Source organism: Globicephala melas, chromosome 21, assembly GCF_963455315.2.
Source record: "Globicephala melas chromosome 21, mGloMel1.2, whole genome shotgun sequence".
Taxonomy (NCBI): domain Eukaryota; kingdom Metazoa; phylum Chordata; class Mammalia; order Artiodactyla; family Delphinidae; genus Globicephala; species Globicephala melas.
In genome coordinates, this window is record NC_083334.1 from 11,964,453 (window position 1) to 11,982,708 (window position 18,256).

Below are 18,256 nucleotides of genomic sequence, written 5' to 3' on the forward strand. Positions count from 1 at the left end.
AAAATCCACCAGTGCTATATATCATGAGTATTGCTTTTTTTTTTTTTAACTTGTCCAGTAATCTTAATTATATCAGAGGGAGCAAATATGAATTGAAACATTTTATTTTCTCTTGTTTTTTCTTTTTTTCCTTTCATTTCACATAGGCGGGAACTCAGATCAGCCTGGCAGATTTACCCTTTTCCAATGAGATTTTCACTCTGTGGTATAACTTGCTTCCTTCAAAGCAAATGCCGTGCAAAAAGAACGAAGATGAAACTGAGGATTCAGTATTTCAACCAAGCCAGCCACTAGTCGATTCTATAGACTTGGTGAGTCAGAGTTGGAGAAACACATCTCATTAAGACCTTTAGATCTGCAGCCCATCTGAAATTAATCTTTGTGCAAGGTTTGAGGTAGGGGTCAAGATTGTTGTTTACCCATATGATAGCCAGTTGACCCAGGATTGTTTGTTGAAAATATTTCCTTTCCTAGCTGCACTGCAGTGTCACTTTTGTCATAAGTCAGATATCCTCTATGTGTATAGTCTGTTCCTGAACTTTCTATTCTGTTCCGTTGACTTAGTCATCTATCTCTGTAGACAGTACAGTCATCTATCTCTGTAGACAGTACTATGCTTTTTCAAAGTGAAGGCTTTCAATAATTCATCATTCAGAATGGTTTTTCTGAGGCTGTTTACAGATAATTGCTATCAGATTAAGGAAGTTTCCTTCTCTTTCCAGTTTGCTAAGAGCTTTATTATGCATGGATATTGAATTTTATCAAGCATTTTTACTGTATCTCTTAAGAAGATTACATGGTTATCTTCTTAACATTATTCTGTTAATGTAGTGGATTATACACTGATTGACTTTTGAATGTTAAATTGCCCTTGGATTCCTGGAATAAAACAGACTTCATTGTGGTGTATTTTATATGAATTTTTATACATATTCAATCATAGAGAATATTGAGATTTGCATGTGTTCCGTTTTAGTAAAAGTTCCATGTGCTCTTGAAAAGTGTGTATTTTCTGCAGGTCAAGTTTGTTAATTTTACTTTTCAAATCTTCTGCATTTACTGATTTTTCAATTTGCTTATTTTATCAATTATTAAGAGGTATAATAAAATCTCCAATTTGTGATTATAAATGTCTCTTTCTCCTTTTAGTTCTGTTAATCTTTGCTTTATGTATTTTGTATCCAGGCTATTAGGTGAATATAAATTTAGCATTATGTTGTATCTTTCTGTTCAACTGACCTTTTTATCATTATAAATTATCCCTCTTTATCGCTAATAACACTTTTTGTCTGGTATCAGTAAGGCTGTATCAGTTCTTTTTGGCTAGCATTTGCATGGTTCACCTTTTATTATTCTTTTACTTTCAACCTTTCTGAGTTCTTATATTTAAAGTGTTTCACCTGTAAGCAGTACATAGTTGGTTTTGGTTTCTTATCCAGTTTTTAAATCTTCATCTTTTAATTGAAATATTTCATTTATTTACACTTAATGCTATTAGTGATATATTTGGCTTTGAACCTGTCATCTTACTCTTTGTTTTCTTTTAGTCCTATCTCTGTTTCTTTTTTTCCTTCTTTTGGATTAATCAAGTTTTTTAAAATTTTGGTTTTTCTTCTCCTAGACCATTAGTATTACAGTCTTTTCTTTTTTGCTGTTACCCTAATGATTACATCATGCATCCTTGACTTAGAAACTGTGTTAAATTAATGCTTTTGCTTTTTTTCAGACAGTGCAAAGGTTTTTTTTAATTGAAATATATTTTAATTAATGTATTTTTAATTGACATATATACACTAATATGTATAAAATGGATAACTAATAAGAACCTGTATAAAACAATAAATAAAATAAAATTCAAAAATTCCAAATTAAAAAAAAAGCAGCTGTTGGATTGCCTAAGGTAAAACTCATGGATGTATAATATTCTCTCCTGTAAGATTACTTACGAGAGTAATAGTGCTAGGGAAAATAGGTAGATGCAATGAAAAACAAATTAGGACTCAAAGTGAAACGTGTAAAAATTTAAACAGCCTGATATTTTAAAATTTCTATATAATAAGGCTTCATTGACGTGTGTGTGTGTGTGTGTGTGTTTAACAAGCAACACTGCCCAGTTGGTCCAACAGTGTGGAAGAATTGACACGGATATGCCATCAAACAAACACCTTTCTCAAGACATCTTCATTTGCTCCATCCCTAAAAAAAAAAGAAAAGAAAAGAAATACATTATTATTATTTTTTTTGATGTGCAAAGATTTTTAAAGACTTAACTCCATGATTCCCTTTCCTCCTTGTGTGCAATTATTGGTCATATATTTTAGTTACATTTATTCTAAATCCCACAAGACATTATTATTATTGTTTTATTGACAATCAGTATTTATTTAGATTTTCCTATATCTTTACCCTTTCTGATGTATTCTTTTCCTTTCTGCATTATTGTGCTTCCAGTTTGGGTCATTTTCCTTATGCCTGGAGAATTTTCTTTAGTATTTCTTTTAGTACAGGTCTATCGGCATCTGTGTTTTGATTTCATTGGTGAAGGACTTTTTTTCCTGCGTATTCAGAATTCTAAGTGAATAATTAGTTCTCTGAACACATTAAAAATAACATGTCATCTGGTTTCCACTGATTCTGTTCAGCTGATGGAGGAGTCTAATTGTTGATCCTTAAAATGTATTACATCTTTTTTCTTTCACTGTTTGTAAAATTTCCTCTTTTTCTTTGATTTTCAGCAATTTCACTCTGATGTGCTCATGTGTTTTTCTTTGTGTTTATCCTAGGGAAATTCTCCATTGTTTCATCAGTTTTCTTGAACATATTAATTCTGAAGTTTTTAATTCCTTTTCTAAATAACTGTAGTGTATGGACCACCTGTGGGTCTGCTTCTTTTGCTTCTTATTTCTCTTGGCTTTCAGCCATTGGGCCCTGTTTCCAGTGGAATGCTGGATATTATGTATGGATTGTAGAGGATCTGGCTGATAGCTTCCTCCAGAGAGGATTTAATATTCTTCTGGAAGGCAGATGACAATATGGGCAGATCACCTGGATCATTTGAGGGACCTGAATTCCAATTTTTCTCTCCCTAGGACCATGAGGCAACTGAGGTATCTGCTTACTGTTTAGCCTCCTAGCAGCTGGTTTTGCTTTCTCAGCTTCTTGCTCTGCACGTATGTAGCTTAGGAAGGGCAAATGTCCCAAAAGGAATATTGTGCAGAACATTGGGCTCACTTCACAGTTCATTTTCTCTGGCCCTTTGAATGCTGGCTACCTTGTTGCCAACTCAGTTTTCATCTCTGCATCCTCCCATCACTGTCACAGCCCTGGGCAGCCACAGTCTGTCAGCCTGTGTGCCTCACCGCTGGAACTGAGACACGCCCCCCAGGGGAGAAGAGTGGCAGTGATGGTCCCTTCACCTCCTTGCGTTTCCCTTTGCCCTGGGATCTTGGTCCTCGAGTGCTAATTGCCTTTGTTGCTCTCCATTGCTTTAAAACAGCTGGAATTTTTTGTGTGTTTGTATTTTGCTTTTTATTTTACTTTATTCAGCCTTCATATTTATTCTCAGCAGGAGAATTGGGTCTCATACCTCTTCTTTTTCACAACTAGAAGCATAAGTCCCCATCCGATAAGTTTTTCAATCATTTCTTGAAGTATATGGTGTCCATTGCCCTGTGTTTTACCTTCTCCAGGATGCAGTGTCAGCCTTACTTGCAAGAACATCAGCTGAGCTGTTGGCTGTGGAACAAGAATTAGCACAAGAAGAAGAAGAACCAGAGCAGGAGGAAGAGCAAAGGGGTCCAGATGGAGATTGGTAAAACAGCGATTTCCTTTTGCTACCGGGATCGCAAAGAGGATGTGTTTAGATTCTCAGAAGAAACTTTCAGGGAAACCTTTATAGGTTTAGATCTTATTCTGGAATTAATGGAAAGTAGCGCAGCTTCAGGGGGCTGCCCCTAGGGAAAGTCTTTCCTTGGTCATTAGAGACTTGAAAGGGGTAGTGGCGAGTTTGCGGACAAGCACATGAGCGAGATTCTTGCTTCAGTAATCTTGACACTATTTCTTGGGCTTTTGTTTGGTTTTAAGTCTAAACTACCTATTTTGAAGGGTATGGTAGTTTATTTCAGAGACATAGATAACTTTAAAAACTGACTCTTTTTCTGCAAATGACCAGAAGTACCATTTAGGCTCTGGGAAGTCAAAGCAGATATTTAGAAAATAGCTTCTGAAGAGCTCTTTTTCTGTTTGTGGCCACTTTCACCTTCTTTTTCTGTTTCCTTCTCATTTTCCATACCTCATTGTTTTTAAAAAAGAAAAAAAGGTTATTATAGCGTTTGTCTAGATTCACATACGTATAAAGAACTATCGTTCCAGGTTTGCACTGTTTTCTCTAAAACAAATTTTAGTGAATGCATGTTTTTTTAGTATATGTGTAAAGTCATTTGGATTAATTTTGTATGTATTGTTGCTTATTCTGTTATGTTTGAACTACTGTTGACACATGTGCATATACATATATAGCAGCATTTGTGTCTATGTGTGTATATATAAAACTTCTTACAAACTTAGAGTGACAAGATATAAATAACAAAATTGTGGACATTTGGAAGGAACAACGTACTATAGTGATGTGAAAAGCAGATATACTTTGTTCTTATCGAAAGTCCTTCATAGTGAATAAAGTTCAGAGCACCGAAAAAGAAAAATAAATATGAGAGTGATTATGAGGTTCATCATATCTTGAAATACTGAGCCTTCCTTGCATATGTAAAATACGCAACTTGTTTCACCCACATTTCAAAAAATGCACTTAGAACGTAATCTAAAAGAATTGTTAACTTACAGTCCTCATTGCTGATCCCCCCGTGTTCATTTCATGACCAGGTGTTTAACAACTAGGCTGTTCCAATCTGTCAGTATATCACCAGTCACAGTTAAAGCTTGACTTTTCATTATCAGTAGAAAAAAATGTTCCTATTATGAGAATACGAAACTCAACAAAGCGTGAGATATTCTTAGCCATCCTGGTCCTCTTGCTTTCCTGTCAGTACAGTTTATACAGAATATAAACCGTAAGTGTATTCTGCAGCCTCACTTGTAGTGCCACCCAAGCCCAGGCCATGGCTTTCGTTAAAGACAAGATCATAGACCCTTCAGAGTCTTCTGTTAGTTCAGTAGTAAGACTCCTCTACCCAGGGTTCCACCTCTGCTAGACCATGAGCACAGTTGATAATGGATATTTCTATTCACTCTTAACAGAGAGTCACTGCATTCTGTTGTTTGAATAATTTTACAATAAATGAACAACTGATACCAAATTATATTATAGCGAGTGTCCGTATTTTCAAACCGTGGGTTAAACTTTATATGTGATTTTTTAGCGTACTTCTATTTAATATTTAGGAATTAGGTCAAATTTCATGAGTTTAACTTTTCAGTACGAAATTATGATGACCTTGCTTCAGATTTCTGGAGAGTAGGGTGATAATTTTATTTCTCATGAGCATTTTAGTAGAAGTTCCAGCCAGAGAACTGGCTTGAATCGTGATGTGTGAGTCTGTTCATCGCCCAGATAACGGGTTAACATGCCCAGGTTGCACTGATCACAGAGCACACCTGCTTGACCCTGAACGGTATTGTGTGTTGTTTCACCCATAGGTTAACCATGCAGAGAGAGGCCTCTGATGAAATTGTGGCTGAGGAAGGGGCTGAAGTGAAATTGGCAGAGGGCAGTTGCTGTGCAGAAGACGTAAGCTCACGCCCGAGTGTGCCTGAGGTGAACGAGGACACAAGTAAGACAGAAAACAACTGTGCCAACGACCTTGGGAGTCAGCCACCTGCAGGAGTGCCCGCCCTGGTGAGTGTTCTCAGCGGTCCCCTCCTGAAACTGGTCTCCTAGAGGCACCACACAGACCAGGTCTGTCTCTTCAGCTATAACTCCATGTTAGGATTTTGTGCCAAAGCTGATCAGGATGGGCATTTGTGGGAGTAGACCATAAGAAACATTGTAAATGCCTTAACCTTTTCAAATGGGCCCCAAATATTCATTCTCCAATTAAGTTTCATATAAGAAGATAAATAGTGGCGTTTAGAGCTTCCCTGGTGGCACAGTGCTTGGGAGTACGCCTGCCGGTGCAGGGGACACGGGTTCATGCCCCGGTCCGGGAAGATCCCACGTGCCACAGAGCGGCTAGGCCCATGAGCCATGGCCGCTGAGCCTGCGCGTCCGGAGCCTGTGCTCCGCAACGGGAGAGGCCACAGCAATGAGAGGCCTGCGTACCGCAAAAAAAAAGAAAAAAAATAGTGGCGTTTATCTCTCTGTAAATGTTCTGTGAATATTTACTGAAAGCATTTTCAGAATTTCCTGAATAACACCAGGATGCCTACTTAATTGTATTAAGTTTCATAAATGTTATAAGTTTATTTCAATTTCAAACATGAGGTAAACGTGTGAAGCTCACTTTGGTTAGATGGGGCTCTGATTGAAACCAGTTCAGGAAGGTGGCAAATGACTCGGTTTAGGCACAGATGCCATGTTACTAAGCAGGTAACTTTGCTGGTTGGTGACAGACATGTTGAGACTGCCATCCCCAAAGGGGGAAACTCATGTTCAAGGTTTGAGGATGCTGGCAAACTTGGGAGTTTAGAAAATAACAGTTATTTATTTCTAAGAAAAATAATGTTATACCCTGACTGAAGACTTCATGTGTGTATATATATATATACACATACATACATACACACACATATACATACATACAGTCGGCCTTCTGTATCCGCGGTTTCTGCCTCCACGGATTCAACCAACCGCGGATCTGATTCAACCAACCGCTGATAGTAAACAGTACACGATTGGCTGAATGCGAGAATGTGGAGCCCCAGATACAGAGGGCCAGTTGTGGGACTTGAGCACCCACAGAGTTTGGTGTCCGGAACCAATCTCCCACGGATACCGAGGTATGGCTGTATATATAATTGCATGTTCTGCGTTAACCTGAGGTTTAACTAGCGTATTTTCATTTTCTTATATTTACTTTTATCGTTTACTCTGAAAAAAACTAATCAGAAAGTTGAATAACGTTTAATGATGAAGAATTCTCAAATAAGGTTCTTTACAGAAGCACATTTACCCTCTGTAAATCTAAAGCTTCCTTTTTTAAGGTCTAATCTGTTAGCGGTGGTGCTGCCACTTATAGGTAACCCCGTTGGACAGTTATTATCCTACCCTACCTGAGGGTAACTTCCTAAGAACTAAGTAGAAAACCACCTTCCCATCAGCAGAAAGACAAAGCCTGTCTCACAGAAGTGGTCCTGGTGCTAGATGAGTCTCTTGTAAGATTAGGTATTTCTTTCATACTTAGAAGAAAGGAGCAAGAAACGTCTCTCCCCTCCTGACAAATTACTGACTTCTAGGTTGATAAAGAGACAAATACCGACGAGGCGGGCAGTGCCGGTGTGGCGGTCCGCCCCAAAGACCGCAGCGGCCTGAGCGCCCGGCAGCGCCCCTTCGTGCGGAGCAGCGTGATCGTGCGCTCGCAGACCTTCTCCCCCGGCGAGCGGAGCCAGTACGTCTGCAGGGTAAGGCGTCTGCGGGGCGGGCATGTGCAGGGTGTGAGGCGCGCAGTGCTCTTAGGGGGCTGCCGCCTCTCCCCGCCCCCTGCCAGGGAGTGGCCCGTTAGTGACAATAGACAGTGCCAGGGGATCTTCAAGCTCGACTACAGATTCTAATGGCTAGAAATGCCATAAAATAAAATATAAAATATAAAATACCACACTCAATCATTCTTTTTAGTTTGGGTGGTGGAATTTTTTTCTTTCCTCAAATTTAATGTCTCTTTGCTTCTAATGCCATTTATTTGGCAAAGAAGTGACATTAAGGACCAGGCTGCTAAGTCTGTCTGGACCTTAGTGTGTGTTTAGAAACTTAAAGTGACTCAAGACTTATGATGTCTTGTATATTTCTGCTGTGTATCATGCATGCTTCAAACCATGTTAGTCGGGCTCCCCTGGTGGCGCAGTGGTTGGGAGTCCGCCTGCCGATGCAGGGGACGCGGGTTCATGCCCCGGGCCAGGAAGATCCCACATGCCGCGGAGCGGCTGGGCCCGTGAGCCATGGCCGGTGAGCCTGCGTATCCGGAGCCTGTGCTCCGCAACGGGAGAGGCCACAGCAGTGAGAGGCCCGCGTACCGCAAAAAAAAAAAAAAAAAAAAAATGTTAGTGCTGCTGAGTCAAAGATTGTGAGTTGGGTTTTAGGACAAAAGTCGCCTTTACTAATGCCTCCAGACACTGAATCAGATTCCTGCTTCTGTGGAGAATATTATGTGATTTGCATCAGTTTACCAAATTCTAGTTCCATAAGTATTTATGATTTATAGTAATTTAGATTTAACATTATAAAGTGGGTTAGAAAATACTTTCAGAATTCTAAACTTACTCATTCAGTTCACCAGACATTTTTATTAAGCACCTGCTATTTATTAAGCACGTTGCCGGATCCCTGGGATTCGTCCGTGAACCAAAGACCCAGAGCCCCCTGTCCTTGCGGGGCTTATGCTCTTTTGAGTTGAGCCAAACACTCAACATGATGAGTAAACTGTGAAGTCTCTTGGGCGGGGACCAGCGCTCTGGAAAACAGTAGAGCAAGTTATGAAAGGATGGAAATGTTGAGGATGAGGGTCGCAAATTTAAGTAGGTTCAGAGTAGACTTCACTGAGAAGGTGACGTTTCAGCAAAGGCCTGAAGCAGGTGAGGGAGTGAGTGTGGGCTGCCTGGGCTGGGCGTGTTCCCAGTTGTATGTGCTGTGACTCCACTCTGACCTTGAGCTCTGTGCATTACACAAACCTTTCTTTTAAAGAATGGATAGTGCCTAGTAGCTAAAAATACAAGGGATAATTTTATTTCAAAATGTATATAATTTTCTTAACAAATGACTTATGATAACTGTAACCAAAAGGCAATTATTTAAAGAAAATCAAGTTATTTAAGAAAAGCAAGAAAACAGGGAAAATTTTGTTTGGGGAGGATTTTCTTAAAGAAATAAACTACCAAAAAAATAAAAAAAAACAAAAAAATAAAAAAAAAAAGAAATAAACTACCTTCTTTCTGTGATAAAGTTCTCAATTCCAAGCTTCCTCTAGCACCTTGGTACGCACTGATTTCCTTTTCTTTTCTTTTCTTTTCTTTTTTTATCCTTTGTTGCCAGTTAAATCGAAGTGACAGTGACAGTTCAACCCTGGCTAAAAAATCACTGTTTGTGAGAAACTCCACCGAACGGCGAAGTTTGAGAGTCAAAAGGGTATGTATTCCCTCAGCAGCATCCCGCTGTCCTGGACCCACCCAGCGTCTTGCATATCAGAACGTGAGCACCAGGACTGCTGGGTGTCCTTGCTCCGTGCTCTTGGGAGCTGGGATGAAGCCACTGGGATTACGGAGACACAGCTGTTGTGTCAGTTATGGAGAAGGATGTGCTGGAGAGCGTTCCTTCATCACCGGTGTGGAACCTCTGATAATGAAGGGTAAATCCACTTTGCAGCGTGGATGGAGACGGGCCTGCCGAGTCGGGGGGAGCATCTCTGCTGCCGGCTGCCTGGTCTCCACACCACAGCCAGCTCTTGAGCAGCTGTAGGGAGAGTGTAACACCCGGTGCCTTTCGTGAGGGGCAGACGTTCTGGAAAAGGAGGACACGGCTTTAGTAGCTTGCTTAAAAAAAGATATTTTTAGAAGATTAAGATGAATGTAGATGGAAAAGCTCAAGCCAGGTTTTCCTGGAAGCCAGAGGTCTCTGGATGAGCTCGAAAGGGATGAATTTTAGATAAATTAAAAGGTTGGACTGTTCAGAAATTCCTATTTATTTACCAGCAGCTGAACTAGTAATGGAAAGTTATTTGTTTACTAATAATTTGTTTCGTGCTAATTCCGAAGCTGCTTTATTTCGGTTTAAAGCATGGTGTTCAGTAAAAATGCAGCGCTGTGCACACTAAGCTCTGCAGTGACGGGCAGGACCTCCCTGCCTGGAGGAGGTCTTCCGAGGGCACACGGGCGACTCCGGGTGCAGATAGAAGGGCGGAGTGAGCTCACCTGGTCGGGAGAATCAAAAACACTTCGTGGGGAAGGTGTCTGGCCTTGACACCCATATAAAATTTCTCAAGAAAGTGGTAGCTTTGTTTCAGGGATGGAGCTGGATACTGGGTGCTGTTGGATGGGTACTAGGTGGCCTGACGTGGCACAGGGGCAGGGAAGCACATTCAGGGGATGAGGAAGGACCCAGCTCGGTCAGGCCTGGGCCCCGTGGGTGGGAGTGGAGATTGGAGGGTAAGTTGAGTCACTCTGGTTTAGTGTCGCTGTAGGCAAAGTACTGGGTGTGTGACTGGGCGACATGTAACTTCCTGGTTTAACTTCCTAGTTACTTGACAGTCCTAAGCATATTTCTTTTTTCTAAAGGTAAATATGCAGGCATTTCTTTAACCTCAGCATTTTCAGGACCTTTTGAAACACAGATCTTTCAGATTACAAAACTTTGTGCTTTAAAAGCACCTAAATTTCCATCATCTTGGATGAAAATTCGTCTCAACTCTTTTCTAAGTCCCCTGCATTTTTAAAAGCACATACTTTTGGATGATGGTAGCACTCTTCAGAGAACTTTTAACCAGCAGTGTTTATGAATTGAGTGGAACTGAAAAACAGTCGGGTTACTGATACTTAGTTTAATCCCGAAACACTGTTTAGGAGATCGCTGTTAATAGCTTTTAAAGTGGGCAGATAGAGTTTGGTAGAAGTGAATGGGGAAGTGTATTCTGATTTAGGAGTTATAGCATGAGAACCATGTAGAGGTGAAGAGAACAAAAGCATCTCTGGAGATCAGTGGAAGGCTCCCTGGCTGGGAAGGTGGCAGCCTGGCCAGCGAGGGAGGAGGTTGGGGGGACCCATCGCCACATCTCTCCCCAGTTCAGTGACACCACACTGACAGCCTGAGAGCAGTCATGGCGGGGAGCATTGACACCAAGGAAATGGGCAGAATCTTACAAACCAGCGAGCCCGCTGTTACACACTTAACCAGCAGGCCGTGCCCATGGGAGCCTTTAGAAAGCCTCCATGTACCCGACAGCTGGGAAGGATTTCTGATCTAGAAAACATGAGTAGTACAGTCGAAGAGAGTGTGTGTCTAGATGATTCTTCTGTGTAATAAGTTTGTTAGAGCAGAAGTTGAACAAAGGGAAAGCTACTAATAAGAACATTAGAGAGTGTTGCAGCAGGATATGTTGGGCAAGGAGAAAGAGGAATCCGAGGAGACAATGAAAGCTATTCAGACCTGGGCTGCGGCTCTGAAATGAGAAGAGGGACAGACAGGCCTCTCCTTTCCGTCTGTCATGAGCACCACCATTGTTCCAGACCTTCCAGCTGGAATACCTGTCAGGTCTGAGTCCGTCTGTCTTGTATCAAATAGTACCCGTCTTTATTAGTAATCTCTTATTTTCCATTCCCACTGCCAACAGTCCAGGCAAGAAATGCCCTCCTTGTTTCCCTCTGCTCAGGGAGTCCTGCCCAGCCTCGTTTGAAGGCCTTTCCTCAAGCGAGTCTGACCCAGCCCTGAGTGATCTCTCCCTCCCCTGACTTCCTGGGACACAGAAGCCGCTGCCAGCGGACATGCATTCATACATATTCAGTAATTATTTCTTGATAAGTGGATAAGCTTGGCCCCAGAGAGAGCACAGTGATTCAGGGGTGAAAGTACTGAAGAGATATTAAGCGATGGGAAACCGAGGAAGGAGTCAAAACCCTAGCTCCCCTGAGCAGCTGTGTCCTGGCCAGTACGTGCAGAAATGATAAGAGAGAGGTGTGAGCTGCGGGGACGCAGGTGCGTGGCCTGAAATGGAGCAGATGTGAGTTTCTCATAATGTATTTGTCGTTCACAGAGGCCGGCTTCGTGCAGTAAATTGGTCCGGCTAAGCTAGGCTCTACCACGGTGCCAACTTCAAAACTCTCTGCGGTTTAAAATAATAAAGGCTCGTTTGCTGCTTACCTGCGTGCTCAGTACAGGTGGGCCGGGGGCTCTGCTTGTCCTCCTTCAGGACCAAGCCCCCCGGCCTCCCCCCTCTAGGCCTTCGCTGCCCCTGTTACAGGGGTCAGGAGGTGCCACATCACTGCCACTCACACCTCATCGGCCAGAGCAGGAAGCAGGGATAGTGCCCTCCTGTTAGGTGATCATTGGCCAGAGTAGGAAGCAGGGACAGTGCCCTCCTGTTAGGTGACCACCGACGTAATGAGGGTGTCGTGCTGTTTCCAACCCTCCAGACTGTGTGCCAGCCGGTGCTCAGAAGGGCAGCACCCGAATGCCCCGTGCGAACCTCCCTGGACCTGGAGCTGGACCTGCAGGCCTCGCTGACCCGGCAGAGCCGCCTGAACGACGAGCTGCAGGCCCTGCGGGGCCTGAGGCAGAAGCTCGAGGACCTGAAAGCCCAGGGCGAAACGGACCTTCCGCCGGGTGTGCTGGAGGACGAGAGGTTCCAGAAGCTTCTGCGACAGGCCGAGAAGCAGGTACAGAGCCCGGTGCTGCCGTGAGCTCCGGGGCGCTTACGTGGAGCTCACGTTGCCTAAAGCCCGCCGGGTAGAGGGCACTCAGCCTACACCTCAGTCTTGCTCGAGTCTTCAAGTCCTTTTTCTAGAACTTAGAACACATTTGTTCCCACTGTGTTTCATCCTGCCTGGTGGCAGCCCTTGCATCCAATGATAGTGAAGAAAGAGCCCACAAAGCAAGGCGCGTTTGTACCATTTTGAGAATAATCTGATTCCCCTGAGTACAGATTTTTTCATCTTTATTTTTGCCAACTCTGTATGTCTAGATAGATTATTGGAGTTATGTGCCTTTTTTTCTCATCCCTGAAGTTTGTGCTCACCCGCTCTGTGAAAGAGAAACTGTTTCCAATTGTGCGCCTCTCATTCTGGCCACAGAAGTTGGTGAGAGCCATTGGCTTCTCTCCTGCGTGCTCGTAAGCCCCACGTCCACTCCTTATACACATGCAGACACACTGGCGCACATGCACACACACACGCTGCCCTTTCGCATCCACCTTCCTCCCGCCCACAGTTGGGGATTTGTGAGATTTGCAGCACCGTGGCCATAAAATGCCTAACGATGAGCAAACAGCCTTCCAATTGCCATAAAAAATACGGCTCCCGGGGAAACTGTGAACGGAGTCCAGCAGCAGAGCCCAGATCTGCCTGCCTTGTTAGGAAAGCTGTCAGGCCTCTGCGTCACTCTGCATAACCTTCCTCCTTTGTGGCTGAAAGTCTGTTTTGTAGCTCAGAATAAAAACTGAATCAGTTAGTGTCCTCGTGTATAGTACAACCCCCTTAGGAAGCAGAGCGAGCAGCTCAGGACTGTAATTAGGACGGGTTGTGTTCCTTACTCTGTCAGGCTTCTTAACATGACGGCAAATAAATCACTGGACCTTCCTGCAGGTCAGGCCCCCATCACGTAAACTGAAAGTTAATCACACTCTCCTGGAATCTGGGCCATAAAAACCGGCTTCCGATCCTCCTGAACCAGGCAGCTCATCGTGACTTGTTGGGTGAGAAGGGGAGAGGCGTGCTGAGGAAGGGCTGGTATTTTTCCAAAGGAGCCTCAGGTTGCTTACAAAGCAGAAATTTCTTTTTCTTCCTCTGAGTGTTTCCCTGTCAAAATGCCAGTTCTGTGACGCTAGGCTTCTTAAAAGCTTAAAATAATACAGATGTTAACATTTGTAAAAGTTAGAATCTGCTAAGAAAATTATATGTCAGAAATATTAATACAGCTCATTCAACAAAAGAACTCAGTGATTCCAGTGAAGTGCTCGGCACTGAGCCTCGACTGCCTGCAAAGCTGGTGACTATCGATTATTAACACCTGATGAAAATGTTATGCTATATTTTAGCACCCAGACTTTTGGAGGAAGATACAGACCCGGGTACAGATATAAATACATAAACACAGCGACAAATGGAGTCTGCAGTGAAGTGTGTTCTTACTCAGCAGGGAGAGGAGGCTCTTCGTGTGTTGCAGGGTGGTCGTTCTTATTTTGCAAAGAACAAAGCCAAGTTTCAGAGGGACTCGGCAGCCACCACATAAATGCTGGTCGTTGGAAACAGCAGCAGCCGCAGGCTACTTCGAGGGACCATCTTAACAGTGTGTAATAGGCCTCACGCTCCCATTCGTACGGAAGGGAACAAAATACCGAACAGGATCCCGGGGGCCTGCTGCATCTCTGATCTAGTGAAATACGCTTTCTTGGGGAAACCGGGCCAGGTTTTCTCCCCTAAGTATATCCGGCATGTACCTTCCTTCGCTGGTTTTTCCTGATCTCTCCGTTTGTTCAAGTCAGTAAGGAGATGGCCATGTTAAGATTGGTTTGTTCATCTTATAAGTTCCCCAAAATTAGAATAGCAGCAACATTTCAGGAGAATTACTAGTTTCCTAGCTGGATGTACCACATCATGGTAGAAGTCATTTCTCTGTGTCTACTAAGTCAGTAGTTCCCAACCTGGCGCCTAGTGAAAAGTCATCCGTTCGCTGAAGGTAAGACTTCACAAAGTAACTAAAATATCACGTCTGTCCCCTTTGAATTTGAATTACACAAATTCAGAAGCTCCGCGTGACAGCTCACCTATCTCATCAATTCCAAAATAATCAAGAAAGAACTGCTACTTAAATATAGGCCACTTTTCTAAACGGAAAGGGGAGCAGTAAAAAATATCTGCAAAAGGGAGCCTTTGTGGTGAAAAAAATCAGAAGTTACTGCAGTAGAGTATTATTAGCAAAGTACTAGCTAGGTTATGCCCCACTGTAGTCTGTTTAGCTTTCCGTAAAGTGGTGTGAGTGTAACTGAATCTTCATCGGTACTTGGCTGAATAAATAGTTTTCATAAAATGTCATCTTTCCTAAAAGTGCCACAAGCATTTTTGCTTTCAAATTTAAACTGAGTTTAGTGCACTTTGTGTGTTGAGAATATTTTAAAATTTAGAAAGTTTTTTTTAGTTAAAAAATTAACATGTTGTAACAAAGCCAAATAATGCAGAAGTATATAAAGCAAAAAGTATTGATAGACGTGCCCCTGAGTCCCACTCCCCAGGGATGACCTCTGTTGACTGTTATATGTCCTTCCAGCTCTTTTTTACGCCACGTGTATGTGTCAGTTTTGGGAAGAGTTACAGAAAACTAGGGTCTGAAGACATACTGTTCCGCACTTATTTTTTTCCCCACTTAATTCTAGTCATGTAAGAGGAACAGCTTTCCATATTTGTATATGTTGCTGAAATTGATTGTTTTAAGGCATTTGTAATACACATTATGAATATATCATATCATATTTATTTAATCATAAATATATCATAACTATTTCATTATTCTACTAATGATAGTTTCCCAAATTTCAGTCATAGACTGTGGAAGTGAACACTCCTATACATTTTGGGACACCTTTCTTGTTTCAGTAGCGTTTCCAAAGCACGAATAGAGTTCTAGTAGTAGAATTGCTGTTTGTATCCGTTCGGCTATGAACCAGTCAGACTGGTTCTTGTCTTTGTCTTGTCTCTTAAGCCGGAAGACCTTGCTCTTTACTCTAAAGTTTATAGCTGCCTGTGTTAACAACACAAGCACAGCAGTCGGCTTTTTCAAGTACAGAAGGGTCCCAGTGATGGGACCATCAGCTTGCTGCAGGCTACAGGCACCACCGTCAGCAAAGCCACTTTTCCTTCCATCTCTTTGTGCCGACTACTTAGTTCTGATCCTGAGCTGATCTCTCTTGTAAGACTTGAAGCTGCAAACACCAGTATTCTAAATTTCCTCACCCATTTCCTTCAGAGGTCCAGCTGCCCCACCATGACCAGTGGCCTCCACTGAGCAGGAAATTCTGTTACCGTAGCGCCCCACTTGGGAGGTCATGGGGAGAAGGTGCCCAAATGAGTGGAGTCTCCCCAACCCCTGACTCAAATTAATAGTGTCCCCTCCCAATACACACGCCCGCCCCTCCCTGCCAAGGGCTAAGCGCAACTCACAACACGTCCTCCTGGGAGTAGAAGCCTCTGTGGAAACTTACAGGCTGGGATGTGTTCTGTCCCCTCCCGGGGATCTTTACAGTCTGGGAGTTTTGAGAAAAAGCTCTTTGAGCTGCACGCGCGTCTGTGTGCACTGTTTTGGTATGTCAATTCTACTTCAGTAAACAGCTTTTAAAAGGTCTAAGATGGAAAAAAAAGGGGGGTTGAAAAGATGAATAAGAGGTTGAAAGTGTATTCTGCAAAATGTTAACAGTAGATATTTCTTGGACATGGTGCTGTAAGTAGTTTTTAATTTCTCTTTTGGTGGGTGGAGAGGGGGGCAGCTACCAGGTGTTCCAGATGTAACAAGATGAGCCCACATTGCCTATGTGGTAAGATTTTTAAAATGCATTAACACACACTTGCCCCGACCCAGGAGCTGCTCGCTGTGGGCGTGAGGTGGGCGCATGGGTGTCGTCCTGCTGGGCTGGCCTCCTGACCTGAGCCCGGAGTCTTTCAAGCCTTGGAGCACGCCTTTGGGAATCTCTAATTAATGTTCTGGGGGGCTCTGTGTTTTCATTTCCTTACCAGGCCGAACAGTCCAAAGAAGAGCAGAAGCAAGACCTGAACGCAGAGAAGCTGATGAGGCAGGTGTCCAAGGACGTGTGCCGGCTTCGGGAGCAGAGCCGGAAGGTGCCCCGGCAGGTGCAGTCCTTCAGGTGAGCGCCCGTGGGACGTGCGGGGCTGTCCCCGAATCAAGCAGGCCTGCACCGCAGGGTGGCTGGCAGGTGACACATATTAGGATGTGGGACACCACGCCCTCTGCTTCCGGCTTGATGTGTGTGTTTCCCTGAGCTCACAGACCCTGCCGGCCACAGTCCTGACTCCGTTTGAGCCCGGCTCCCCGGGGACCCGGGGTGTCCCCAGCTCTTAGAAGCAGTTAGACATCTCATTGAGAAATCTTAACGCAGAAAACAGAAAGATACAGAAAAGTCACCTGTCTTCGGGGTTTTGCTGTTCCCTCCCTGGACCGTTCCTCAGGCCCCGTGAGCCATGCACGGGGCTGGGCCTGGGCACCCAGAGAAGGGCAAGCACCCCTGGCCTTACGGAGGCTCCGGTCTGTGTGAGGGGGGTGGGCAGTGCCATGCGGAAGGAGCCCCCTGAAGGCCAGGCGGGGTCCCGTGAGGGCAGACGCTGGGCATGCGGGAGCGCACGGGAGTCTAAGAGGCCGTACAGGGTAGAAGAATGGGTACACGTGTGTCAGGCACCAGGGGTGGTGGTTTTGGAAAGGGCATCGGGGCAGGGACAGAGGCACAGAGCCTTAAAGGTCAGAGCCAGTGGGTGAGCCTGTCGACCGCACAAGGCCCCGTGCGCTGTGTCGAAGCTTCCAGCGCTGGCTCTGAGTGGTGGGGGACCAGCAGGGGTCTCCAAGCGCAGGAGTGAGTGAGGGTGTAGAGGCGTTGTGGAGAGCGGCCGGGCAGACCCTGGAAAGGGGAGGCCAGGTAGGCGATAGGAGGGTGACGGGAAGTGGGCGGACGGAGGGGCGCTAGGGGGCGGGGAGAGTTCTGCTTTTGAACATACCAGCCTACCAGTTCCCGTAGGCCAGCTTGGGAAGCCATGGTCAGTAGATAAGTAGAAATAAAAATCTGAAGCCAGGATTAAGGATCAGATGGGAGATAAAAATGTGAGTCTTCGTCTCACATGTGGTGGTTCCACAACAAACGTTGGTCTGACATCCCGGAAAGTGTGAGAAGGTGACCAGGACAGGAGACTGTCGAGACTAAGAAGGAATGGCCAGCGAGCTAGAAGGAGAACTGGGGAGCGTGGTCCTGGAGCTGAGCAGGGAGGGTGACAGGTGCTGTCAAAGGCAACAGCAAAGAGGATTGAGACACTCCCCAGGCTGGGGGCCACTGGTGACCATCCCGTGACAGTTTCAGTCAAGTGAGAGGGGGGCGACGGGAGAGGTGTGGTTTTATTGGTCTGTGGTGTGTGTGTGTGTGTGTGTGTGTGTGTGTGTGTGTGTGTGTGTGTGTGTGTGTGTGTGTGTGTGTGTGTGTGTGTGTGTGTGTGTGTGCGCGCGCGCGCGCGCGCTGTGGAGGAGTCTGTAGGAGGCTCTTGGGCTGAAGAGGTAGAAGCCCAAGGAGCATGTCTGACGATATGGGGTGGAGAGGGCTCGTTAGGAAGGGATGGGTTTGGTGCCAGAGGACGCAGTGGGAGTTCCTGCTGTCCTGAGTGAGTCGGGTGCGGGGGA

The 18,256-nt window shown here is 44.4% G+C and overlaps 1 protein-coding gene across 2 annotated transcripts in view; it reads left to right on the plus strand.

The window, feature by feature from the left end:
• The window catches only part of WWC2 (WW and C2 domain containing 2), a 166,556-nt gene that overhangs the window by 144,011 nt on the left and 4,289 nt on the right, over positions 1-18,256 (plus strand). For both annotated transcript variants that reach the window (XM_030830581.2, XM_030830587.3), the window contains 7 exons: positions 147-311; positions 3,690-3,811; positions 5,656-5,854; positions 7,411-7,575; positions 9,200-9,292; positions 12,289-12,531; positions 16,597-16,724. In XM_030830581.2, the coding sequence (XP_030686441.1) occupies positions 147-311; positions 3,690-3,811; positions 5,656-5,854; positions 7,411-7,575; positions 9,200-9,292; positions 12,289-12,531; positions 16,597-16,724 (1,115 nt within the window). The remainder of the gene's footprint in view (positions 1-146; positions 312-3,689; positions 3,812-5,655; positions 5,855-7,410; positions 7,576-9,199; positions 9,293-12,288; positions 12,532-16,596; positions 16,725-18,256) is intronic.